The sequence below is a fragment of the Anopheles aquasalis genome, chromosome 2 (assembly GCF_943734665.1).
Source record: "Anopheles aquasalis chromosome 2, idAnoAquaMG_Q_19, whole genome shotgun sequence".
Classification (NCBI taxonomy): Eukaryota; Metazoa; Arthropoda; class Insecta; order Diptera; family Culicidae; genus Anopheles; species Anopheles aquasalis.
In genome coordinates this window covers 72,165,647-72,190,952 of record NC_064877.1, presented here as the reverse complement: position 1 = coordinate 72,190,952, position 25,306 = coordinate 72,165,647, and the positions used below count along the sequence as shown (strand labels likewise).

Genomic DNA, 25,306 nt, shown 5'->3' with positions numbered 1-25,306 from the left:
GCGAAGCTAGTCGCGATTAGCGGGAGGATGACGGTGGTGATTAATGACAAAATAAGTGACCACTAAATAGGCTTGACTTTCGTACTGTGGCTCGTTTCATTGTTGTAGCAGCGGCTCTGGGCGGTCACCGAGAGAGGAGTGATAATCCATCCATTCGTGTGTCCCCAGGCCAACCAACCAATCGTTTGTTGGTGTGATCCTGAGGCGCGGCAATTATGACACGATAGTAACCATTAATGGCCACCCTACGCCTGTTATCTTAATCGTTTGGCGACCATATACACACAGTGGATAATAGCGATAATATTCTGGGCGATTGTGTAACAAGATAATCCCCGCGTTTACGATACTGTGCAATAATAAAATTGGGCGCGACAAAAAAAGGAACTCTCACTCCAATTTTCCTCTTGGAGATGCGGGGTATCGATCCCCGTACCTCTCACATGCTAAGCGAGCGCTCTACCATCTGAGCTACATCCCCTTGTACCAACACCTGGCCGTGGTTTCAATTTTGTCAACTGGCAATGAACCGTGCAGGGGCCTGGAATTGTGCGAGGATTGCGCCCGATAATCGATCCGGTTCGCTAAAATGTTTAAGCTGAGGGAACATCAGGTTTAATTGGGTCTTATGTAATGGGCTGCGTTTATGGAACGCTGGCACGCTAGGAGGCACGATCATTATGCAAAAAAGCCCTATCAACACATTCGCACATCGCGGAGAGAGTGTGATTTATTACATTTGCACACAAAAAAGTAAATCAGCAACACCGTTGCTCGTTAGTCCGTAGGTTGACCGAAATCCGTCAAGCTTTATTCATTAGCAGTGGCACTATCTGCTGCTATTAGCTCGTCCATGACCTTTTCCAATTGGTTCTCTGTTGTATGTGTCGCTATAATGATAAGCGTTGTTTAGGTACAAGCATGCTGATACAGTTTGTATGATTATCTGGCAATTTTCAAATCACTGCAATACAACAGTAGAGTGCGAAAGTAAATATAAACGTACAAGCAATCGAACTGAGATTGATTTCATTTGTTATTTTGCTAATACCATGATCAATCAACACTTTATAAATCATTACATTCGATAGAGTCTTTTGCCTGATAACCATAAAGCCTGGGCGCAATAAATCCCCTTGGAAGTACAGACCAATCTTATCTTAACAAGCTCACAGCTACCGATTCTCTGTAATCCACCAAAACCCCCTCCTGAGATTCCTGAGTGGAAGTGGTTATCGTTAGCTTCAAGGGGGAGGGTTGTCGATTTAACAGCCTCTTATCAGTGGACGTGATTTCGCATAGAAAGTGCCCATTGGAATTCATCAACATAAGTTACGTTACTTAGAGACAGTATAAGATCGCATATAATGTACGAAAAACCAATAGACAGTCTAGTGAGCGGGCGTACATCGAGGATCTCCCCTTCTATCAAGCCCGGCTAGCTCAGTCGGTAGAGCATGAGACTCTTAATCTCAGGGTCGTGGGTTCGAGCCCCACGTTGGGCGCTGCAACTTCCTTTTTGTCTTGTCCTTCTACCTCACTGTCGAGGAGCACTTGGTGGCATCATTAATTTAAAACATAAACAAATATAAAGGGTATCATGATGTTGTCTTGTGTACACGCAATATTATATACAAGTATTTAACTGAAGAAGTAATAAGCAACTTTATAAAAAAAAGAATAATAAGTGGAATAAAAATGCGAATGAACGGTCGCAAACGAAACCCAACGCATAATACTGCGTTCCGACAATCAACAATCATCTGTCAATGAATGCAAAACTCTTCCGGCCAATCACGTCATCCCCAGGCAGAATGGTGAATGGTCAAGGTTGAGTATCATTTTTGCGTTCTTATCACACCCCGGCACACCAATAATATGCTATTTCAGAACCAACATAACCCCATCATCCAGCAGGACAAATGGACTTCACAAATACCCTCAGAACTGATAATAACAGAACCATTTTTCCCGTCAAATTTCCCATTTGTCATCGAGAAGATAACAGGAGTTGGATTTTTTTCTCCCCGTAAATGTTTCATCGCAATCCCCGGTGATGACTAAACATTGCAAAACACCCGCCATACCCCCTATTTCCCTTCGCATACTGCCAATGTTTTGCGATAAAGCGAAAGTCACCGTGCGGGCGCCGTAGAGCATAGTTCACGCCCGCCTGATTTAGGTCAATTAGTACTGGAGTTTCTAATTTAGTTTGCTGTTGTTTTGTTTGGTTTTGCCCGAACGATGCACACGCGCCGCTTCGCAGATTGTGATGACGGTGCTATCTCGCGATCGCGGCCATCATATGCTCAATGTTGGGGTTGACCTTTACCAGTGAAAGGGGCGTAGAGCAAACCGCAACAACGTTGATTCCACTCTCAGCTGATGCAAGCTCTGCTGGTGAGGTGATGATGGCTCTGCGACGAAATACACGCAAAAGGTGTACTGTGTATTTACGCAGTGAAAGGAAGGGAGAAAGGGGTGAAAAAAAAATGTAAAATAAAATAAAACATACCACCGTGGGGCGTCAGTCAGTGGTCAGTATCGGTGGCGGCGCACACCATCATATCGCTGACCCCCCGCAGCTCGCTGTTTGATTCCCTGGTGATGAATCATTCCGACAGACAGGGCAGAGATGATGATGCACAACACACACGGGGGAAAAGAGGCAACGCTTGCAACTCCAACAAACACACGCCGTGGCCACAGCAATTCGTGTTGACCGTGTTGTGTTGTGTTGGGTGGGAGAAGATGATTACTTTCATATTTTAAACAATTCGCGGCACAATGGGGGGGATGCTACACACCAACGAGATCCGCCCGAAAGCCAAAGTCAGTCGATGTGCGTTGCCTCGGAGTGATGCGAATCAGTGGCCACAGAGTACGGCTGGTACTCCGCACACCCTTATCGCTGACGACGATAGCAGCATGTGCATGTTGTTGTTTGTACTGATTTTGCCGGCAGGCACATAAAAGTCAATAAACGGAGATCCCATTCACGATCCCATGCGGGGGCCGTAGCTGTCGGAAGCAGCCGTTATCAGACGCGAGGGTGTGCGGCGAGTGGTGATGGTTTCCGGCTGCGATCGCAGCCTATGAGAGTTAGTATCTCAAGTTTTTCTACTTTATTGCAAAGAGAGCGAGGTGTCGATGTTCCGTTAAATGCCGTAGCGTGAATCATTGCTCGTTTTCCCTTGTTTCAAGGACGTTTCATTCAACTTTTACGCTGGTTGCCCGCGAATTTTGTTGGCAAACATTGTTGCAAAGAAGTGATGAGTGTAAAACAAATCTAACTGTAACAATGTTAATAGGAAATTCTTGCTTAATTATTGAACTGCCTTGTTCAGTTCTTAGAGTTCAACGAACTACGGGAATCATCAACCAGAAAGTGAGTTTTATAATCTTTAAGATTTATGACGTCTCTTCTGTTAGCAGTCCACTTCCGAGCCACAGAAAGAGTACCACAAAAACGTTGAAGCTTGCATGAAGCACACCTCATAAATCATAATATAAATTACGAAGCAATAACCCGGACGAAACAGGACGAATAGATTGAGCTTCTACAAAAAAGTAAGCTTGAGTTAGCTCTGAAATAAAAACTCCTACATTTTAAGCTCCTTCACGATGCTAGACGACGCAGCGATCCTTGTTCGAGGATTTTTTGTTCAGAACGAGAGAGAGAAAAAAAATCTGTCAACCGAGTCAAGTGTGCGCAGAGACTTGACCTGACCAGAAACCATCAAAGCATTTGGCTGGTCCCCCGTCTAGACTTTTTCCAGATATTCCAGGAAGAAACTACAGCGAAAAAAAAACCCGGCGAAATGAAAATACCTTTGACCGTCCGGCCGGTACACCACGATGGCGCGCCGGGGTCTTCGGTCCGTCCGGTGGCTGATCACGCACATCTTACTTTTGGCTCCGGGTGGCTTTGGTGGTGACATTAGGAGGAGAGCGAGCGTTAGATGATCAAAACCGAACATGGGCGACGAAAATTTCATACTTTGCTCTCCAGACAGGGAGGGACCACCCCGAGTAAGGAAAATATGAAGAAAAAGATGAAATACAAGCGAAAAGAATGAAAACGTATGAAACACCCAGAACAAAGGATCATAAAATGTTATTATATGAATTTTCCGGTGAGTTCGCTACACGCGGTGCTCCCGTGTGCCAGCTATCCAATGAGTGTTCGTTGCGCGCTAGCTACACCGCTCGGAGTGTGGTTGTTCTACGTCTACTTTTTCAACCGCCAGCTCCAGTGCTCCAGGGCGATGGCTTTCATGATACATTCTGGGTTTATGACTTCCGAAACTCGTAGCGACGAGAACCGTTAATGTTTTTGGATGGTAAACCAGCCGCCCGGCGAGTAGTTGTGGAAGGAAAGTAGTAAAAAAAAAAAGAGACAAAATATAAAAGACTAAATGGAACCGCGCCGCCGCCGGTTGGGACATATTTCCAATTTCAATCCCATTAAAGCTAACCAGAGTGCGTTAACCGGTGTAGAGTACGTACGTACGGAGGACGACGGGCGACTAATTCCATTCGCTAGGATGCGCAATGCATTATTCAACAGTGCCAGACCAGAAATTATGGTCGGAGACAGGATACTCGCCCGCAAAGAAAGCCAAAACCTGGACGCATCTCACGAATGCGGTTGCACAGCACAGCAGCACGCACAGGGTAGCACCGTTTGTCCATTGTGGATCAGGAATAACGGAAACATTATTGCTACACAAACAGCACGGCTTCATTGGAAAGCAAAGTTATCGCACAAAAGGATACGGCTGCGGCTGATACTACTACCATCACATAAAACATCAATGTCCTTGCTACGAATACAATCAACATCAACCGATGCGCGAGGCAACATCCTAAACGGCCAATGTCGTTGAGAGAAACAAAAGCAATCGATATTGGGACAGATGTATTTTTAGAGTGTTTGCTTGCACATAAAAGTTGTATTTCGAATGAGTTCCATGGTCACCAGACTCAAGGGGATTCAAAGGAAAGCGTTCGAAGGAAAGAAAAGCAAACAAACATCATTCACTGATGTTTTGGGGCAGAACCATGAGTAAATACTAAGATGATTAACCCAACTGCCTTAGGTAGAATGTGTCCTGCAGCTACAGAACTATGAAAATAGTAGTAATCGATTGTAAAAGGGAATCCAATCAAGTTCCATTTTGGTAATTTGACATTCGTAAGTAAATCGTGAAACATTTAAATGAACTAATTACGGTGAATCAACTAGTAACAGTTCTAGAAGTTTCTTTGGACTTAGAATGCCTAATCAAGAGAGTGACTCAAGTAAGCAATCAACCCATGTTCGTTGATGATTATTCTGGGGAAAGTTGCACTATAATTGGAGAATTGTGTTGCTGGCATGTTCAAATATAAATAGCTCGAATTTCTCAATACTAAACGCACAAAGAAAGTTGATCTTCCTTTCAAACATTCCCAAAGAGCTTCATTATTTCTGGAGCATTGCGTTTGGACTTGTGATGAATTGTTTTCCCGAATTATATGTTCCATCACCAACATCCAAACAAAGCATTGCATAGCATAGCATTTTAGGCTAGCGTAATAGAATATTTAAAACAATTGCCAACAATCCAACCATAGTTTAAGGTCACGCATCACAGACAGAACAAGAAAACAGGAAACGCCGCAGCAGTAGACGAGCAACAGACGAGCTCGGCAGAAGTTAGGCAGAAGCATAGAGATGGCTATCAAACAGACAAAAAAAAAACCCCCAACCAATCGGTTTCGAGCGCGCCCACTGGTGACATCCGCGTGTGATGCATACCAACGAGATTCAAATGATGATTAATGGTGGAATGGCTTTGCGTGGCGTAGATTATTCTCGCGCTCGCCATGCCAGGTTTCGAGATTCGCGAAGCGATTTCAAAGCGACAAAGGAACTCAAAGGAAAGCAAATAGGAAAAGGGCGGCATGGACAGGAGAGTAGGGATGAAGGTGGCGTTTCACTGTGTGGTGGTGCTAAGTGGTGGTGGTGATGGTGTGCGGCTCCGAACTGAAACCGGAACATGAATCATTGCTCTCTGGGTCCCGGTGGCCAAACACCAGACTCTGGAGGTGATACTGCCGCCGCTCGATACTGCTGCATGCCTTCTCCATGAGCATCCGAAAGGGGGATGAGCGAAAGGGGAGAGTGGGGTGGTAGCAGGGTGTGTGTTGTATATGATCGCCAATGTTACTGACCTCTAATTGTATGCCTGTGCGTGTCGATCGAGAAGGAGAGAGAGAGAGAGAGGCTGTTGGTGGCTGTGTCATGTGTTGCCGCCGGTCGCGTCGGAGTTAGCACCATCCCCCCCCCCCTTCCTTTCCACACCACCCCCACTGCGCTTCACTAGAACGTGCTGTCTACAAAAGGCAAGGCAAGCATACAGTTCAACCCACTTGGGAGCGGTTTTGTATTTCACAATCTGAGAGAAATAGAATCGCGTTTTAAATTCTGCACAAACGAAGCAAAACATTTACTGCTCCGCTTGCCGATTCTATTTAGAACAAACGACGTTTTTGCATCATCTTTAAACAAATTTTCATTTGAACGTTTCACTTTTAAATGCAAAATTAAAAGTTGGAAAAATCCAATCCCTACATTGTAGATTTTTCTTTATTTCTTTTCGGTGCGTTTGTCGAGAAAATGTATTGAGACATTCCTGCTGGTTTCACGTGCAACCAGGAGTGTCACGCTCCAGTCGGATCTTGTTAGCGTAAATAATGAGTCACGACCGGCCGGCAGGCAGACGATCTCGTTCGTTGGTGGATCGTAAAGCGGAGGAAAATCCCTCCGGCGGTCAGTCACAGTAATGGCCCGGTCGACCATCGTTCTTCTTTGCATGGGAAGTACCCATCGATGCAGAGAAATACCGGAGACATGCCAGCGGGCAGCGGTTCCAGAAGCAAGTAGTTTGAAATTAGATTCACACGAAACATTATCATTCCTGAGGCTTCAGAGCCACCGTAAACGCAATTGCCACGGTGGTTAAAGATGAGCAATGTTGCTGCTGAGTAGTTTGTTGCACATCTTTTTTCCCACCACTGATGCTTAAATTCTATTAGCATCTAGTTAAATGCAACTAAAGGATCTACTTTTTAACTACAAACCAGCATATTAAGTGCATGTTAATGTTAGCAAGCCAGGCGCTGAAAAAGGTGGCATTTTATAACTGGAAAAAATGGAAGAAAAATGCAACCAAATTGCATAATGCAAATATATAATGAAACAACACGCGGGACGACAAAGACTCATAAACAGTCTATAATCACGTCCTGCTCAGCAGCGCGCTCTGGCTCTTTACAGCGGTGCAGGGGCGGCAGAACACGTCATACGCACCCATCCAAAGGGGACCACCACCGGGACCGGGACCGGGACCGAGACCGGGGGGGACCGAGCCCCATACCCCGTCGTCTGGTCCGCTGGCGGCGCTGGAAGCATTATGCTTTATTTTTAACTCAACTGGAATCGAGCGGAAACGACCATCAGGGTGGTGTGTGCGGTTTTGATGTGGTTGAAGCACGACCAATTCCCGGCACCCACTTCTCGTGCTGCCTTCGCTGCATTTCGAGACAACGTGCGCGTGTTTGTGTGCGCTGGTGTGCGTCGTGGAAGGAAAATTTTGCTCACGGCCTTTTCCCTCGAAAGACACGCACGCACGAACGCCCCCTGAACGGACTTGAGACACACGTGGAAAACAGAGGGAATAATGCAAGGAAAGGTCTACACAGAGCGAGATGGATCAGGTTTATATGGATTCTGGATGGTGGCTAGTATGCAAAAACGGATGCCAAACCATTTCTCTTCCAACAGAGGCAGTGAATGATGTGCTAACCACTAACACAGGAAGTGTTGTCGAACGCAAGATAAGCAAACAAAATGCTACTCAATCTGCAAGCACCATATTGCTGCTGCTGCTCCAGAGTAGTAGAAGAAAAAAAAGGTTTAATAAATGTTGCCCCAGGAAGTCACGATAGCAACAGTACCACCACCACCATTCCGAAGGCTTTTTGATGATACTAATTTTAGGCAAGTTCAATCAACCACCAAGCCATGCAGACATTTTCTTCTTGCAGTAGAAAATGCCATGGAAAAGTTTTGTGGATTTCATCGTTTTCTTGCTAAATTTAAATTACGTCCTGTCGGTTATCAAGAACATTAACATCGGGTCCCGGGTTTTGACACAAAGTTCCTTGGCCTGATCATGACATTTCCGAGCGGCAGCGAGCTGGATAAAGTTTAGCCAATACTTCTGTAATTGACCCAAATGAGCGTGACGGTTAAGGGCTTGCGGTGGTAGGGAGGGAATGGATTGCCTGATATACTCGAAACACCTTTCGATTTCCCACGAAGAAAATTTGTGTTTCATTTCTTGGCATATCGGGCAGGTGAGCAAAGTAAAGGGTTGAACTAATTGAGATACTGCTTCACAATAAACACCTGGCACCATGGGAACACCACGCTGCTCGAATCCGCAATTATGTACGGAGGTTTTTCAGGTTTGCTTAATACAGAAAAATGGGCGTTTGGTTATGTAAAAAAAAATCATTGCCAAACCATCACAGCCCGCCGTTAAGAAACACTGAACGCCATATCAAATTAATAATAGTCTGAGTAATTATGTTTGTTGCGTTGCAAACAATTTAAAGAGCATTAAGAAGAAAAAAAACCATAATCATTGCCATAAAGCTGAACACAATGTCTTGATTGCATTCGGTATCAATACATGGGAGTGTAGTCGTTGTTAACAAGCATTCGGCAGGCACAGGCAGCCAGCCGAGAGGTAACTCCTCATCGCAATTAGCAATAAGATCATTGTCTGTCACGGTTCCTATGACAAAATGATTGGGCACTGTATGCGTTCGTCCTTATCAAGGAACGCATGCAAAACAGCAAAACATGCCTGCTATCAGGCGTAATGCGTCTAATGATTCCAGGACAGAGAGTTCCCTGTTTTGCATTTGGCAAGCAGAGAATCAAACCGACGCAAAACAAACACTCCCTGGGATCACATAATCCTCTCTGGCACTTTCAACGGAATTGATATCCTTGCGCAATCCGCTGGGAGCGGGCGGGGAGGGTGATCTGGAGCACCGGCGTACGATTTCTGGCTATTTCTCATCTTCGTTCTTGAGACATTCCTCGAAAATCGCAACGGAAAGCATCGTCGTGCCGACTTTTCATTACACAAATAAGGCAAACATTGTTGTTTCCTAATTTTTCCCCCCAAACCCGTCAGACTCGCGCTACCCGCTATCGTCGTCGTGCAAGCAGCGCACAAAGTTACGCAACAATCTCTCAAAACCACATCTCAGCACCAGCAGTAACGTAACGGGGAGCGCATACAGGGAATTACTTTCGTGCAAATGATTTCAATACATCTAATTGTGAAGCACAATTCACCACGGTGACGACAGCGAGGGAGGCACGTTGCTTGTTCGTGCGTAACAAACTTTTGCCAAAACCCTTGCCATACTAACGGAAAGACAAATAAGATATTTTCCGCCGAATATTCTTCTCGAATGCCTCGGTGGAGAACGTAACTCCCAGTAATGTCGTCGGGAAGCCGAGCTGACGAGAGAAAAGAAATATAAATAAGCTATGTTTGCACCGACCCACATGACCCCACACACCAGGCTGGCGGCGGCTGCGATTTGCGAGAGGAGAGAAAGTGTCGTTTCTAACAAAGACACCACCATTCTGGGGAATGCGTTCTGGAGAAAGTCTGAAGGATAATTCCTCAACCGACCGCCCCAAAAAAAAGGCCTCCAACCAGATGGATGCCAGACAAAAGGAAGCAGACCGTGCGATTTCGGGCGACTATTTTCTTTGCCAATTTCAAGGATCTATTTGACTTTGGCTGCTCTCCCTCTTTGCTTTTAGAGCTGGCACTCTGAGAATTGATGTAATTAGGGGTGTGTTTTTAATTAGAATGATGGACTCCTTCTATAGAACACCCACGTTTTGTACCTGATAACAACGGTCTGGTCAGATGCAGACTGGTAAACGACAGTTTGGTTGAATTCAGTAAGCAATCTGCGTTCGCTTGTAACCAAGAGCCAACGAAGACAGTTCTGACGTGATAACTTCACTCAACAGCAGCTATAAAGACGTCAATAACATCCACAAAAGAGCCGTACAGCAATCCATTTAATTTCAGTGACGTTCGTGCACCGATCACGATCGATTCTTCAAAGGACGGGGTTGCGTGGCGACTAATGAGAGTCGTGAAACCGTGAAACATACTGAACGACGTGAGGTCGAAACAACATGTCACGTGCGCTGTGTGATCTTCCAAGTGGGCGCTCATCCGGTTGGATGGAAACATGCGGGTGGTGGGGGTGAAATAACCATCTATATTCTAGGTTCTACGCCAAGACCACAGAAACTTTTAATTGCTTTTCGCATTTAACATCGTCTCCCGGTGGCTGCAGCAACAACAGTAACACGATTGACAGGAAAGCAATCGGGCCTTTGACAGGCGGAAAAGCCAAGCGAGGCCCGACGGCGAGAGGGGCTGATGAATCGTCGTGTCGTGTGTCGCGTCCTAGCGATCGATTCAATTTATTCTGTACTTTTACACGTTCCATCAATGAGATTATATATCCGCTGGATAGGATGGATTAGATCACAGTTAATTGGTTTTCTCGCCGCTCGATTGCACGTTGCATAATGGTTTTATAGCATAGAGAGCTCGATAAAAGCACAAATCACTTCACTGATAAGATAAGCAGATCATCAGCAGATGTCTACTAAACCGTTCCTCAATTGCTTTTACTGTACTTTTTTTTCTCCAATCCAAATCCCAAATTCCTCAACACGGCCGACCTCAAGGGCACAGCACTTCACTCTAATCCCACCGAATCCATTCGGAAGCATTCGTGGTGGCGCTCTTTTACATTCCCGGTGCCAAGGATTATACGCCCGGCGCGCCAACGTTGACGAAACGGATTACCCGAAACGGCGATTGATAAGAATCCGCACAGTAAGCAACCAAGCAAGCGAGAAAAACGAGTGGCAATCAATGCTCTCCAACGTTCCCCTGCGACGGAAAGTGCCCTTAGCACTTCTGTCTCCAAGATGATGATGACGATGATGATGTTGCTAGATTGTGAGTGCAAAAAAGAGGAGAATGTGGGGGGAGAAAGAACGAAACCACTTACCACTTTCGATGTCGTTGAGGAGTAGAAGGAGCGTTGAAAGTAGCAGCAATAATCCACATTTCGAATGCATTTTTCCGAACCGATCAGCAGGAACCGGATGTCCGCCGACGCCAACACCGACGCCGCAGCCTCCGCCGATCGTGTTTCAGAGATCCACGGAGCAGCACCACGGATTTTGACGGCCGTTTCGGAAGAGCACCGCGGACGGAACAGAACGGAACGGAGACGCACACAGCACACACCCGGCCTGAGAGGGGGAGGGAACCAGCACCGGATCACGGTCACGGAAAAGCTACAAACTACAGTGAACGGCTTCGGCTTCGGCTTCTGCTTCTTGAGTCGTACTCCGGAGGTGGACCACTGCACCAACACTTTGCGCAAAGCTCGCGAGGGAGCAAAGGTGATGTGATGGATGACGACGATGAATGCTAGTTGCTGGTGCTTGGTGCACTGTGGAGTGATGATGGTGGTGCCTGCTTAAGCGACGAGTTGAGTGTATTATCGAAGGCATGCAGCAGCACACACTGCTCCTCCTCATCCGGGATTGTGATCGGGCAACGGCAGGGAAGGGAAGCAAAGTACTTTCTTTCCGTCGTTTCCTTTCCGCAGCTCCTACCACCAGCAGACGACTGACATCCTTCGATCGACGCGTCAAAACAAACTAAAAGCAAATGGCGACAAAAACACACACCCCAGAAAAAAAACCGACCGGCAACCGCGAACGAACGCCAACGGATTTTACACAATTTTCCTTTCTTCGAACGGGGTGTGTTGGGTTTGCACTTCGATCGCCAGAACACTTCTTCTTCGCCACGCTTGGCTTGCACGCTTGAATGCACTTTACGGCTTAGCAGCAGTGGAGGAGGCTGTGGCTTCTGGGATGATTTTGCTCTGCACGTCGTTTCCCACTGCGAACCACCATTTCCATCCAGCGCTACTCTTTCACTACACGAACACACGCGCACACGCTTCTCACTCACGCACGCAGCAACACTGTCACAGAGTAATGCACCGCACTTTTCGCAGCACCATCGATGCACTTCACTGTGGCGTCGGTGGCGGGTGGCAGCAGCTGTCTTCTGCAGTCTTGCACTCAGGCCCAATTGTCGTCACCATGACGAACAGGCGGGGGGCGGCACTGGCTTCGCACTGGTTGCTGCAACTGCTGCTGCTGACTAACCGACGACACTAGTAAAATTCACCAGACCCTGGGTGGAGGAAACAGTGGATTAAATTAAATGCTCGGCAAGAAAGTTGATACAATATGTCAATCTTGGAGGAATAAGGAACATGTTTTGCGCACTGAATTTTAATCACTTTTAGTTCGATCGATTATTGTTGTTTTCAACACTCAATTATGGGTGTGCTGTTCCTTATATAAATTCTGACATAACTGTTACTACAATAGACACTCTCATTCGTTTATTATGCAGCAGAATACATTTAAATAAATACAAGACTCTCAAATAATATCTCGCATTTCACTTATTTGACTATTGGTAACGACATAATTTTCTTTGTAAAGAAAAACCGCGCCACAAAGGACCAGAAAGAGAGAGAGAGACGAGATCAAGTTACGCGCCACCAGCATCGAACGATGGCGCATCGCGCTTTCCATATTCTTTCTCCAAGGCAACAACATAGCAACACAGGAGGAACCGCCAGCAAAGGGAAGTCGGTGGTTCTCGGCGAAACATTAGACCAAAGAATGATGGCCACCAGCGGAGAAAACAGAGAAAAACTGTTTCGTGTGTTTCGTTGATTAATTTGAACAGACCGGGAAAAAAGAAAGGGAAAACAAAACAGAACCTTCGGGCCACAAAGCCACATTTCGCCATTCGCCTCCATGCTGTGCGTTCCACATGTTTCTCCCATCCCCATTCGGGTGCCAGCTGCTGCATGGCAAAGTGCGCGAAAGGGTTGAAAATACTTTAAAGCTTTCGGAGCAAACATTTCGTGTGGAAGAGGATGCGAGGACTGTTCTCGTTAGGATCTGCATCTTTTTGAAGCTTTTCTGAAAGAAAAAAAAATTGGGCATCGGAACGAACAAGGGATAACCATTTCGGGAGGCCAGCTGATTTTTTCCCTTTTTGTAACAACGCAGCCCACGCACACATAAACGGGCGCGCGAGTGCGCAAGGACTCCCACATACCCGCGAGGGAACTCATTTTCCTCCCTCGCGGCGTGCCGACCATTGGAAAACAGAAAGGAGCGCGGGCTCTTTGTCGGGATGCATTGCCGCTCGTGGTGGACTTTTACAGCATCTCTTGCTGCTCTCCTTCACCAACAGTGACCGCACCTTGTCCGTTACCTCACCACAATCATAGCGCGCACGTGTCATAAGGACACGGCTCTTGGCTTCGCTATCATGTTGCCACGGCCGCCACCGAGAGATGCCAGAACGCATCTCGGCAAACGACCGAAATCGCGAAAATGCACAAAACACCCGAAATGGCAAAGCAGCGCGCGCGCCAGTCACAAAATGCGTCGTGGTAGTCGTCGTCGTCTTCATGATTCGAACCAGCAGCGAACAAAGAAAATTGATGTTGCGATGAAAATCCTTGTTCGCAAAAGCGTTGTCCCGTCGCCGTTTAAAGGGACACTACTCTCTCTCTCTTTCTTTCACTCTTTCTCTCTGTCTCTTTCGGAACAGCATCCACCGACGGACGCTTTAATCGATGCTGATGAAAATAATCTCCTTCCTGGTGTTTAAAGTTTGCGCTCTAGGAAGGTAAGTGAACTCCATATTGACTGCATCCATATTGACTCCTGAGCGGTATATCCTTCCGAACCGTTTCCCTAATTGGCTTCTTTATAAACACTCCGTGGGGCGAGCAGCAATCAGGAGCAAACTCCAAAACACACGACGGCGTCACACACTTTTCACTGTTCTCCGCCGGATCGAGCTGATAACGCACGCAGCACAAAAAGGGAGACGTGGGCATCCTTAATCCCCTAACCAGCGAACACCCGCACACAGAGCCAGAGTTAGTAAAACATTTCCAAGCTCACAGGCAGCACCACTTTGGGCTGTACATTTTTCACTGAAAATGGTGAAAAGCGGAATGCGGTCTCTTCTCATCGATAACAGCAACAAACGAATCCGTGACAGAGTTCTTCGGTGGACGAACGTGGTTATCGTCGTCGTCGTCGTCGTCGTCGTCGTCGTCGTGTCTTTGTTATCCAAATGGTCACTCACGCACTGGTGGCTGGCGCTGGCTGGCTGGACCATGTTCGTTCGTTCTCCACCGATTCACCATCGATTCGATCTCACATCCAACAACAACAACAACAACAACACTAGCCTCGTCGACATCTCCTTTGGGGCCCGTGTGGGAGGAAGCGAAATGAAAAACCATAAACAACATCGAGAAGAGATAGTGACAGCCTCCTTGGTGAAAGGATATCCACACCACCACCAACAACAACTCCTGACGGTGGCCACAACCGTCTGCGCAAACTCCAAAAAGGCGCTGGGCGCTCTTCTCTCGTTCTTTGTAAGCAGAGAGTTAACGAGGAGTGATAATGTGAGAGAGAGAAAGAGAGAGAGAGAGAGAGAGAGAGAGAGAGAGAGAGAGAGAGAAAGAGAAGGTCCTGGTGGGCAAAATTGGTCAATGCACCCACATACAAGGGGAGCCATGGAGCATAACAAGGATCAGGGCAAGCATTCTGCACAATTCGGTCGATCAACACTTGGATATTTCGATTTTCATCTCGATTTCCCTCTCGTTGCGCGCGCTCTCTCTCTCTCTCTCTCTCTCTCTCTCTTCTCTCTGTCTCTATATCTTCATTTATCTGTTTTTCCAGCACTCCAGACTCCAAACACACAGAGACACTGACAGTCAGGCACTGGCGAGCGACTGGTGAGCGAGAGTTCATTCGCATTCGCAGTTCCATCCTCCGGTCTTTCGCCCCCATGATCCAGCATCCGGACGACATCCGAAATGTTGCGAGGAGGGGGATGGCGAGGCGGAGTGGGTGGGTGGCACATTATGTAGGGTTCATTTACTTTAACCGTTTATTATCCAGCCAGGCCGAAAGGGTGAGCTTTCGGCTGTGTCACTCGCCTCTCCTCACGCCCTCGAAAGGGTGAAAGAGCGTCCCTGTACACACATACAGGCACACATACGCGCCAACTGGTCGATGGGGATGCAATTGAATGTTAATGAACGGGACGATATACCTCCACCTCCGTTTGGTTTGAGGGTCGCTGGGAGAAGCAATGAAGAACAAGGTGAGGAGCATCCCCTGGGGGTGGTGGTGGTGGTGGTGGGTGCAGTGTATTCATGCTGTGGAGCTGTCGGTAGCACAGAGGGATTTGCTGTTTTAAAACCTTTTACCACCCTTTCGTTGCAAATCTCCTCCCCCATCGATGCACTTCACATTGTGCAGCAGCATCATCACACTTTCTGTGGCCAAAGGACCTTTGCGATCCTCCACCAATATGGCCACACCATCGACGGGTCCCAGCCATCCAATGGAGGCGCATTCAATCGATGTGTTTCGAAGCAGGAGCTTCTGATGAACGGTTTAATCGTTTCAGGCGACAGCCGATCAGAATATGCCTATTTAAGGATCCAACCGCCCCCTCGTCCTTTCATTGCGGTGAGCTGTTGTCTGCTGCACACCTTCGTGCATTCAAAGCAATTACGGGGACACACATATGAAAGGAAGCTTATACTTGCATACGCACTTGCAAATCATTAAATAAAGTATTTCTAGGGAAAAGGATGGCTTGGCTTTGTGCTTGTCAAAATGGAGAGATGTACGTCAATGCTTTCTAAACATTCTTTGCACTATTCAAACATATGTCATTAATTTGAAGCATAAAACTGAATGATGACATGAAAAAGCAATTAAAAAATGTATGAAAAGCCTAACACGTGGATGCAAGTAATGAAAACGCCATTGAAACGTTTAAATGCCTTTACAATTCTCCATTCGAAACGAAGAAAAATGCACCCGAACGGCAAGTGCAATTTGAAAATAATAATGCATCCATCGACGGGTCCATTTTTTTCCACAACTTATCCAGCACAGCGCATACAAACGACGCGTACATCGCCCTACGTTCGAGTCAGTACACAGTACGGGACAACAATGTGAAAAGGGGAGGGGAGAGGATCCACCCAAAACAACACGATGCGCGCTGGGGGAGCAGTCCGACTCCGGAGTTGGATGGTACGAAATCGTCGTTAATTAAATTGTTTCGTTGCAGCAGCGACACAGAGCAGTGACTGTGGCCGCAGATGCTGCTAAGGGGGGAGCAAAATTCAATTCCAATTTCTAAATGCATTCACGCGCGAAGCATCCCCGCGTTCAGTGATCTCACTGGGGCCGAGCTGCACCACAGTTGGTATCTGCAAATGACAACACAACCACCACCACCACACTGCCGGCGATGAACAATGGCTGTGGCAAGGGCACAGGTCCCGCCCCCCCCAACATATTGCAATCCCGGTCCATACCATCCGTTACCCCACCGGGGGTGGCCTTTTCCGGATCCATTTCCGTACACGATCAAATGCGTATTGTCAACTTTGCTTTCCTGTGCTTGCGTGCGTGCGTTTGTGTGCGTTTTTATTTGTTCTATTTTTTATTAATACTCCCGCGCCCGGGGGGGGGGGGGAGGGACACACATTCCAAACGATACATGGAATCCGCTTTTCGCGACAATGAAATGCACATAAAACATACGGTTGTCGTGCAAAAAACAAAACAGAAAAAAGGGAGAGAGGATCGCTCTAATTAATGAAGGCAGCGGTAGAGGAAGCAAAAGTAATGTGAATGTAGTGCAACATAAAAGTCATTCATTCACCAACATCATAAATCCACGCACAGAGGCTGGGTGGTGGTGGTTGAGAAAGGGGAAAAACTATTTTCCCTCCAAACGCACACACAAAACCCCTCGTGTTGCTGGTGATGGCGCAACGACATCGAACAAGGACGGAGGTCATAGGTACACGGTGGCGAAGCACCAGCTGCAGACCGTTATGCGTTCCACGATACACGGAAAGGGCAGGAAAGAGGACGACGCTGACGAAGGATCAACCACCCGGAGAACCGTCCCTGTGCGACGTCCCCCGCAAAGGGTGGAAGGAAAACTCCACGAAAAGGAAACTCTCTCACGGTGTTCTTCTCCACCAGCATTCCTCCCCACCCTGGTAGCGGTGGCGGTATTGACATCGACTCCGAGGAGTTTGGTACGTCATTCCGCGCCAACCAGAAGCCGCGCCAGGCGTTGAGAAAAGTAACGAAAAGTGTGGCAATGGAAGGAGGGAAGGGTCTGCGAGGCACATCCTTTTACCGAACAAATCAACGCGCGTTTATTCATTGCTACGGGCTCTTCATGCAAAAAGGGAAAGCAAAAAGGAGCCACGCTCGCCTCTGGAGAGGAACAGCAGCAGCAGCAGCAGCAGGAAGGTCCTTACTTCGACTCTTCGACAAGCGCATGAAAGCGCTGCGTGCACGCGCAAGTGGAGCGAAAAGGACTAACGAGCGAACAGCCAGGGAATGTGAAGTAGAGAAGGTGGACAAACAACGACGGTGGGAGTGGGTGCTGAGCGGGGAAACGAGAAGTACGAGAGTAGCAGCGGGCCACGAGCCACCAGCACACTCTGGCGGACTGGAGCTCTGCTGTGAACGACCAGACCGTCGGCCCCGTCAGCGAACTTTCTGCTGATTATCCTTTGGTGAAGAAACAGAGGACAGAGATGGTACACACAGAGTATGTTGGTATTGAGAGGATTAGAATATTAACAATATTAGCTTTTCTATTGAATTTTGTTGCATAATTCTATTCTATTCTATTGAGTTTGATTGTTGATAATCTAGACATATTCGGATCACTTAAAAAGTTTACTTAATGTTAATGTTTCATCACTTATCTGTGATCTTGGTAAGTCTACAGTGTTTGTATTTTTTCAAACTCAATGCTCCAAGTTTTTCAAGCCCTAAACTCCCGTACTAGCTACTTCACTGTCATCAACGGCTCCATGGCAACTAATACCAAATTAATGAAGCTCTAGTATCTACATTCTTCTTATATTGATCCGGCACCTTCAACCTGAACGTCTAATTGAAATATTCTTAATTATTTTCTATCACGTCAATCCATTCGGACTTCTTTTTCCGTTGTTGGAATACATTGAACGAATGCAACCACACTACTCTTCATCTTAATCCGAACAATCCATGGTTTGGTAGCTGGGATTTACGATTTTGGCAAACCTCCTCCATTTCTTGGTTCATCTTTTACCAATTCGCTGTAGTGGTCCCCTCAAGCAGCTCCATAGACACCAGCCACGGCCATTGAAGGCGATGACCTACGGTTACAGCATAGCAGTGCGACTCCCAGGACCAAGCTGCCGCCAAGGACGAATGCCACTTAAGGAAAGGACCAAATTGGTTTCGTGGCATCGTTCGTTCGCTCGTCCAGCGGGCGCTTGGAAGCGAAAATGGTCTCCAATGCTAGCTGGAACCAATGGTGATGAACACATTAAACGAGAGAAAAAGAATGAGAGCAAATGGTTTCATCTCTCAGCACGATTGGTCCAATGAAGGGCAAGAAGCAGTCACGAAACATTGATAAATAACGGGCTGTTCTGGTCGCTTAAAGCTATTGTCACCGAAACAAATCAACGATGAAGAATTTGTCTGCATCGGTTGAGAATAACGATGAGTTCTTAAAGTTCAACTCGGGAGGGAATTATTAAGCTTTTTAGTGATCAGTATGGTACATAGCATCATAATAAGATCGTAATGACTCTGAGACAAATTATTGAAGAAGAAAATAACATTATAGCAGCAAGAAAATAAAACAAGCCCGTCTGTTAACAACATTTAGTTGATATAATTATTCCCTTTTTCTTGTCCTTCATAGAATCACAAGCAGCCCAGAGCCTCTAGAACGCCGATTAGCTTTGTATTGTGGACAAATATGCTGGACCTGCAACCGGGCGGGCTCCGTTGCAAGAGATAATTTAATTCGAAGTAACTCTCGGCGCTCGGCGTCCCATTACATAACCGTTGGGCTAAAGGCACGCGATCTCGCGTCACGAAGCTGGCTGCCAACCACAGAGAGAGTGCCTACCACCGCTCGGCAGCAGATTTCCTCCGGTGGCGTACATAATTAATAGCTGCCACACCAAAACCGCCCCCTACCAGCACCCCAAACAGGGCTCAGTCGTAAAGAAAAGCTAAACCGAAACCAAAGCATGCAGCAAGCAGCAAGTGCACGGTAGAGAGGTTGCCGCTTCCCGGGTTGGAAAAGATAATTACAATTTTCCATCCGAGAGCATCCTCCAAGAACGTTAGTTCCGTCTGCCGAGTGGTTCTTGTGTTACTTGCTTTGACTAAAAAGTTTCAAGGTTTATACGAAGTAGTTAATCGAAGCAGCGAGCGTGAGGAAGGGCGAGAGACAGCGTCCAAAGGTCCAAAAGTAAGCTGAGTCACCCTCCCCCAACACAGCGCAAGATGGGACACTCGGTGAGGACACATCATCCTTTCGGAGCGGTTTGATGGTGGGGGGACAGGACAGGAGAAGTTGGAGTTCAACAAGTTTGCAGAAAAGAAAGCGGTAGCCGGGGTATCAAACGGAAAGCGAAAAATCCCGGCATAAAAAGGCGAGGTGGCTGAAGAAGAAAAAGAAGAATAAAAAGCAAAAGGATGGATGTCCCATTTCCCCGGGCCATGACTAATTAGTGACCGTTCTGTTTTTTTTGAGGGAGGAAAGAGGGGTCGCTGTACGGTTCTGGTCGCCTCTCGTTTCGGATGATGCACTCCAAAGAGCATCATCCATGCGAACGAACACTCGAGTCGAGCGGCTTCCAAAAGCATTTCGGCGGGCCCTCTACCCGCTCAAATTGGCCAGAATTGGGGACGGAAACTCCGCATCCGTCACCCACCACTGCAACTACCGCTTTTCCCTTGTGTGGCTCCCTTTTTGGGCATTTCCTTCAACGGCTCTCTACTAGAACCCCGATGTCGTTGCTGCTGCTGCTGCTGCTGCTGAAAACGGGGTTCTCGAAAAGTGAAAATCATCGACAAGCCGTCATCAAGCGCGTGTGTATAGTTCCGTCGATTTTTGTTTGCTTTTGCGGCCTGGTGCAGGGCGAGAGAGGCCTTGAGGCTGATTCCCCAGAAGAACATTATTTACCCATTGAACATTGAACATTAACATTGAAGCCCATCGTTTTCCAATTTGTTTTTTGTTTTTTGCCGTTTTAACAACCTTCAGACCATCGTTTGTCACGGTCGCCCCGTCAATAATTGGCGGTCCACGGCGGTCCACGGCGGTTGGATCGCATTAATTGTGGCCATTACAGTTTAGTGGTGTGAGCCATGATGACCGGCGTCGTGTCATGCGTGCCGCGTTTCCCGGGCTCGCAAGGGAAAAGCTCGGTCAACCAACACCGGATACACCTCGACCGTTTCCGGTCCAATGCTCACTGGGCTTCGGGGCTCATATTGGCACAAGGTTACGCGGTGCCGATGCGTTGATGTGTTGCTCTGAGTGAGTGACTGAAATGTCGTGAGGAAGACTCGACACTTCAGACAAACAAAATGGCCGGCAATTAGTTGATCGCTTTCAAACACTTTCGAAACTGAACGGAACGACAACAACAACCACGGAATGACCTTTAGTGGGTTGGAGCGTGTAGGTGAAGCGTGTGGTCAAGCGAACAGGAACACCTGCAGCACAGTCCATTTTCCACGGCAAACACCAACGCACGTGAGTCAATTGTTTGTTTGTTATCGAATAGTTAGGGCTGTTTGGAAAAACCCGTACAGCCTGCGGCCTCTTATCAGCAACTAATGGAACGAAGCGGAGCGATAAAATGTTCCAACATTTCAAGACCCAAAAACCAACTTGTTAACAAACTTGTGGTGATAAGGTTGGTGGCGCCACTTTGCCACGCTCGTTTTTAACACTCCACCGCGAACCAGAACCTTGAAGAACGATAACCATCCACGAGACTCATCCAATATCGCGAACCGCCGAACGTAGAAACTTGTTTAACCATTTCCAACCCAGCCGGGAATGGCACGTGTCCTAATGACAACGACAAAATGGAGAGGAAAGGCCTACTCTGCCTAGTGCTGCTGCAAATCGAATGCACGAAAGAACCGTTATGTGGTCGAAGCAACTACCGTTGGCCGTTTTATGAATGGAAAACAGCAACGGCATCTCCCGGGAGCAGGGAGTGGGGTCCAGTCCGGTCCAGGAAGGGGTGCATCAGCATTGTGTTGCTGTACACGCCATTGTGCAGCAAGTGCAATGGAATGCAACGCTCGCCTCTCCCAGCAAACGGCGTCCCTCTCTGGGGAACTGAGATCCGTGATACGTTCCTCTCCAGTGGCCACTGTACTGCACGATGCTGGCGTTATCTCTTCCAAGAACCAGTGGTGGTGCTCCAGATTCGCTTATATCCATGGTTTAGTTTGGTTTTAAAAGCACGTGAAACATTCAGTGATTTAAACAACTAAAACACGGAACATAAATGACTCCAATAAACGATCATAATCAATTATATTGAATCAGTTTTTTACAGACACCAGGCGTTCGGTCGGAACAAGGCGTCTATCTGTGTCCAACTGGGGGCACATTGTATCATTGTTTTAACGCGTTGTAAGGGGCTTGTTTAGAACAGACTTTGCCATCGCCGTCGTCATCGTCGTTGAGAGGGAAAATAAACGATTAGATAGCGGCACTGGCAACACAGCAGCAGCAGCCGTAGCCGACCGACGACGGTTGGCCACACAAGCAATTGTAAACAAACGTTCAGAGCGAGACACAAACAGCGAGGGTGGGCGAAGACGCATCAAGTGTAAACAGAAGAAATGAGATAAAATTGAAATCCCTTTCCCTCAATCCTCGACCTCATTCATCGGCTAACCGGTAACAGCAGCAACATTAACAACAAACACATCAGCGCCCTCGCCGGATTGCTGGCTGCATCTTTGCCTCGAACAGCGAATCCTTTCAAACAAGTTTTATAGACCGTCAGCATTCGGATAATTACTGGCCGTGTTCGAACGACGACGGGCGAGACTCGGTCGGCCAGACAGACAGCGAACGTCACGCAGAGCTTGCCTTGAGGAATGCCTGTGTGGATCGAAGCAGAAGCAGGCGATCCATGAAAAAAGAGCCCAAAGTCACCTCTGCCCGTGAAATTGGAAGTATCCTTGACAACGAACGGAGACGCGGAGTAACGCACACCAGCGTAGCGCTAATTTGCGGAAGAGTTATAAAGGAGGTGAGCGAACGAACGAACGAACGGAGGAAGCGAAAGAGACGAAACAACCAGACGTCACCGCCGAAAACCGTGTTTCAGGCGAGTTTGTGAATCATCCAATCTTTGAGGGTGGGGGGCCCCCGCTTTGGTATCCAACCTTGCGGCGCGACAAAGCAAGCGGAGCAAAGGGTTGCGTACGCTGTGGAGACAACGGATGGCGGAGAGAGGGAGAGGGAGCGAGAGCGAGAGATCTCGGATGATGTTTGGAGATCTCCCTCGGTCGTACGCACTAAATTGGGGGCTTTCGGTCGCCCGTGAAGAGCACCAACACACACAAATGGCACCTTCGACAAAGGAGCATATGCAACCGCGGTCTGCGGACTGGTGTGGCGCGATGTGGCGAAGGGCGAACGTCGAGAACCGGGGCAGGGAGAACCCGCACACGGAACGGAGTAAACCGTTCGCGCAGCACGCAGCTCCCCCCTCCCCCGTTTTCCAATGATCATGCTCCCTTCCACCAGCACCTCCCTTCCGCACACCAACGAGGAGAGCGATCAAAAGGGCTGCTGCGCCCTGTTGGAAAGCCAGCGCCGCTGCGGAAAACAGGTTCTAGCTTCTATATAGTTTCCATGGGCACGGGGGTTGCCATCATCTCCGACAATCGTCCATCATGTGGCCTGCTTTTCACTCACTTTCCGAGGCGCTTTTCCTGCCACCCCAAGCCCTTGCCATCGCTTTCTGTGTCACTTTGCGGTTTAGCACACGTACACGTACAAACACACATACACGCGGGGGGCTGGAGAACTCCAAACACATAAACAGACCGCGAAGGAGAAAGAAAGAAAGCCAGCTAGGGGAGACCATTATTCATCGAAATGCTGGCCACACAGCACCCCTCCTTTCTCTTCATGTTATTACCACTGGAGGACAGGCGGGGGAGATGCGGCCACAAGAAGAGGGAAATTTCTCTCGGACCGGTCGGTGGCACGGGGTGCGGATTCTGGTGGCGCCCCACCACTTTCGACAAGACAACGGACCACAAAACCGACCAGATCAGCTGTTGAACTTTTCACTTTACTTAATATATGGTGACCTCTTCCACAGGCACCGCACACATACACGAGACACACATACAAACAAGCGAACTCGCGCACACGAACAGGATTGTATGTTGCACACCCACATCTAGCACCACCCTGCCACCCTCCTCGTACTGGCTTCTTTCTCTGCTGCTGGACTCCTTCTTCTATCTCACTCCTCTTCCTGCAGTATCCCGTTCTCGACCTCACGCCTTCTCGCTCGCACTTCGACACACTTTGCCTAACAAACACTTCCGCTGCGAGGCGGACCAAAGGGCGGTTTAGCTGGCAACTGGAAGCTGGATTTACCTTCACAAAACAAGGAGATGCAGACCACCACGAAGCCTACACAGAACAGTGATGCACCAGAAGAACAATAGGCAGTTGTGTTGCGATTCACACTCTCGGAGTTCTCGGAACAACGGCGACAACGACGGCGACAACAACTCCGCGGACCAGTCACGCCAAGAGTCTTCGAAAGATTGACGCGCTGGTGTGCGTGTGATGTGCGACCTCCACATAGCACCATACCCCCGTAACATAATATCGAAAATTAAAAAATATTAAATTTAATTGAAAATCTTGGTTTCACTCAATTTACAACATTTACAATCACAATACGGTGGCAGAGTATGATTTAGATGAAAAATATTTTCTTTTAGATCCGAGGTTGGAAATTCGCTCAACAGAACGATTAAAATGTGCAATGTTTAGTGCAGCTCTGTGTAGCTTCCAAACGGAATAGAATATTAGAGAATATATAGGATTGCATTGAGCTTTATAAATCCGATTGAATAACGTAGCGAACGGAGCAAAAGCCAAGATAAAAGGCAAGAAAAATACACACAATCGAAATGCAACCTTGTCTTCTTGGTGTGCTATCGTGGCCTGGCACCTTAAGCGAATTGTTTTCGCGTAAAAGTACGATTTAACACACACCTGCGCATTTTTTAAATTTTTTTTTAACGGCATTTAAACTTTATTTAATTATTTGTTTTATTTTACATTTTACTTCACTAAACTACATTCACTTAACGAGTTTCGTCGATCAGTTTCTTCACCTCGCGACGCAATATCTTGCCCGACGGAGTCATGGGGAAACTGTCGACAAAACGGACTCCACCGCGCAAACGCTTAAAATCGGCCACCTGCCCCTCGACGAGGCGTACGATATCCGCCTCCTGGATGTTTGATCCGGGCGCCCGCTCCACCACCGCCAACGGTAAATCGCTGGTCCGATCGGGCGATGGCACGCCAACCACGCACACCTGTTTCACGCCATCGATCTTCTGGATGATACCCTCGAGATCGGAGGGCGATATCTGATAGTTGCAGTACTTGATGATATCCTTGATGCGATCGATGAGAAACAGGTTCCCGTTTGCATCCATGAATCCGATATCACCGCTGCGGAAGAACCCATCCTTGGTCAGGGCATTTTTCGTCGCTTCCGGATTGTTGAGATATCCCTAGATGGTGATAAAAGGATTCAATTTAATGGTTATTGCATTCTGATCATTTTACGGGTAACTTTTCACTTACCAGAAACATGTGGCGATGTTTCAGCTGTAGTTCGCCCGTTTGTCCAGGACCAAGCGGACGTCCTGCTTCGTCCACTATCCGGCACACGACGTTCGTGGCCAGCGGACCAACGGAGTTCGGAAGGCAGTGCGCATCGTTGCGCGTGATGAATCCGATCTCCGAGCTACCATAGATTGAGCGTGCGTGTCCGTTCGGGAGGTGAGTCTTGAGTTTGACAATCAGCTCTTCCAGCACCATCGCTCCGCCGACCTGCCAGTGTCGAACAC

The 25,306-nt window shown here is 47.7% G+C and overlaps 2 protein-coding genes and 2 non-coding genes across 5 annotated transcripts in view; 1 reads left to right on the top strand and 3 right to left on the bottom strand.

Annotated features, from left to right (window-relative positions):
• The window catches only part of LOC126569129 (disintegrin and metalloproteinase domain-containing protein 10), a 46,515-nt gene extending 34,137 nt beyond the window's left edge, over positions 1–12,378 (bottom strand). For both annotated transcript variants that reach the window (XR_007607787.1, XM_050226019.1), the window contains exon 1: positions 11,182–12,378. Coding sequence is in view for 1 of the 2 variants with exons in the window: in XM_050226019.1 (XP_050081976.1) it covers positions 11,182–11,251 (70 nt within the window). In the remaining variant the exon portion in view is untranslated. The remainder of the gene's footprint in view (positions 1–11,181) is intronic.
• Trnaa-agc (transfer RNA alanine (anticodon AGC)) lies at positions 409–481 on the bottom strand. The gene has a single exon. It is a non-coding gene; the product is annotated as a tRNA-Ala (tRNA).
• On the top strand, positions 1,433–1,505 carry Trnak-cuu (transfer RNA lysine (anticodon CUU)). The gene has a single exon. It is a non-coding gene; the product is annotated as a tRNA-Lys (tRNA).
• Positions 12,379–24,469: 12,091 nt separating the features above from the next.
• The window catches only part of LOC126570885 (uncharacterized), a 1,944-nt gene continuing 1,107 nt past the window's right edge, over positions 24,470–25,306 (bottom strand). The window contains exons 2-3 of the mRNA XM_050228964.1: positions 25,041–25,306; positions 24,470–24,967 (exon numbers count right to left, since the gene is read on the bottom strand). The exon at positions 25,041–25,306 is cut by the window's right edge and continues 236 nt beyond it. Coding sequence (XP_050084921.1) covers positions 24,530–24,967; positions 25,041–25,306 — 704 coding nt within the window. The 3' untranslated portion in view covers positions 24,470–24,529. The remainder of the gene's footprint in view (positions 24,968–25,040) is intronic.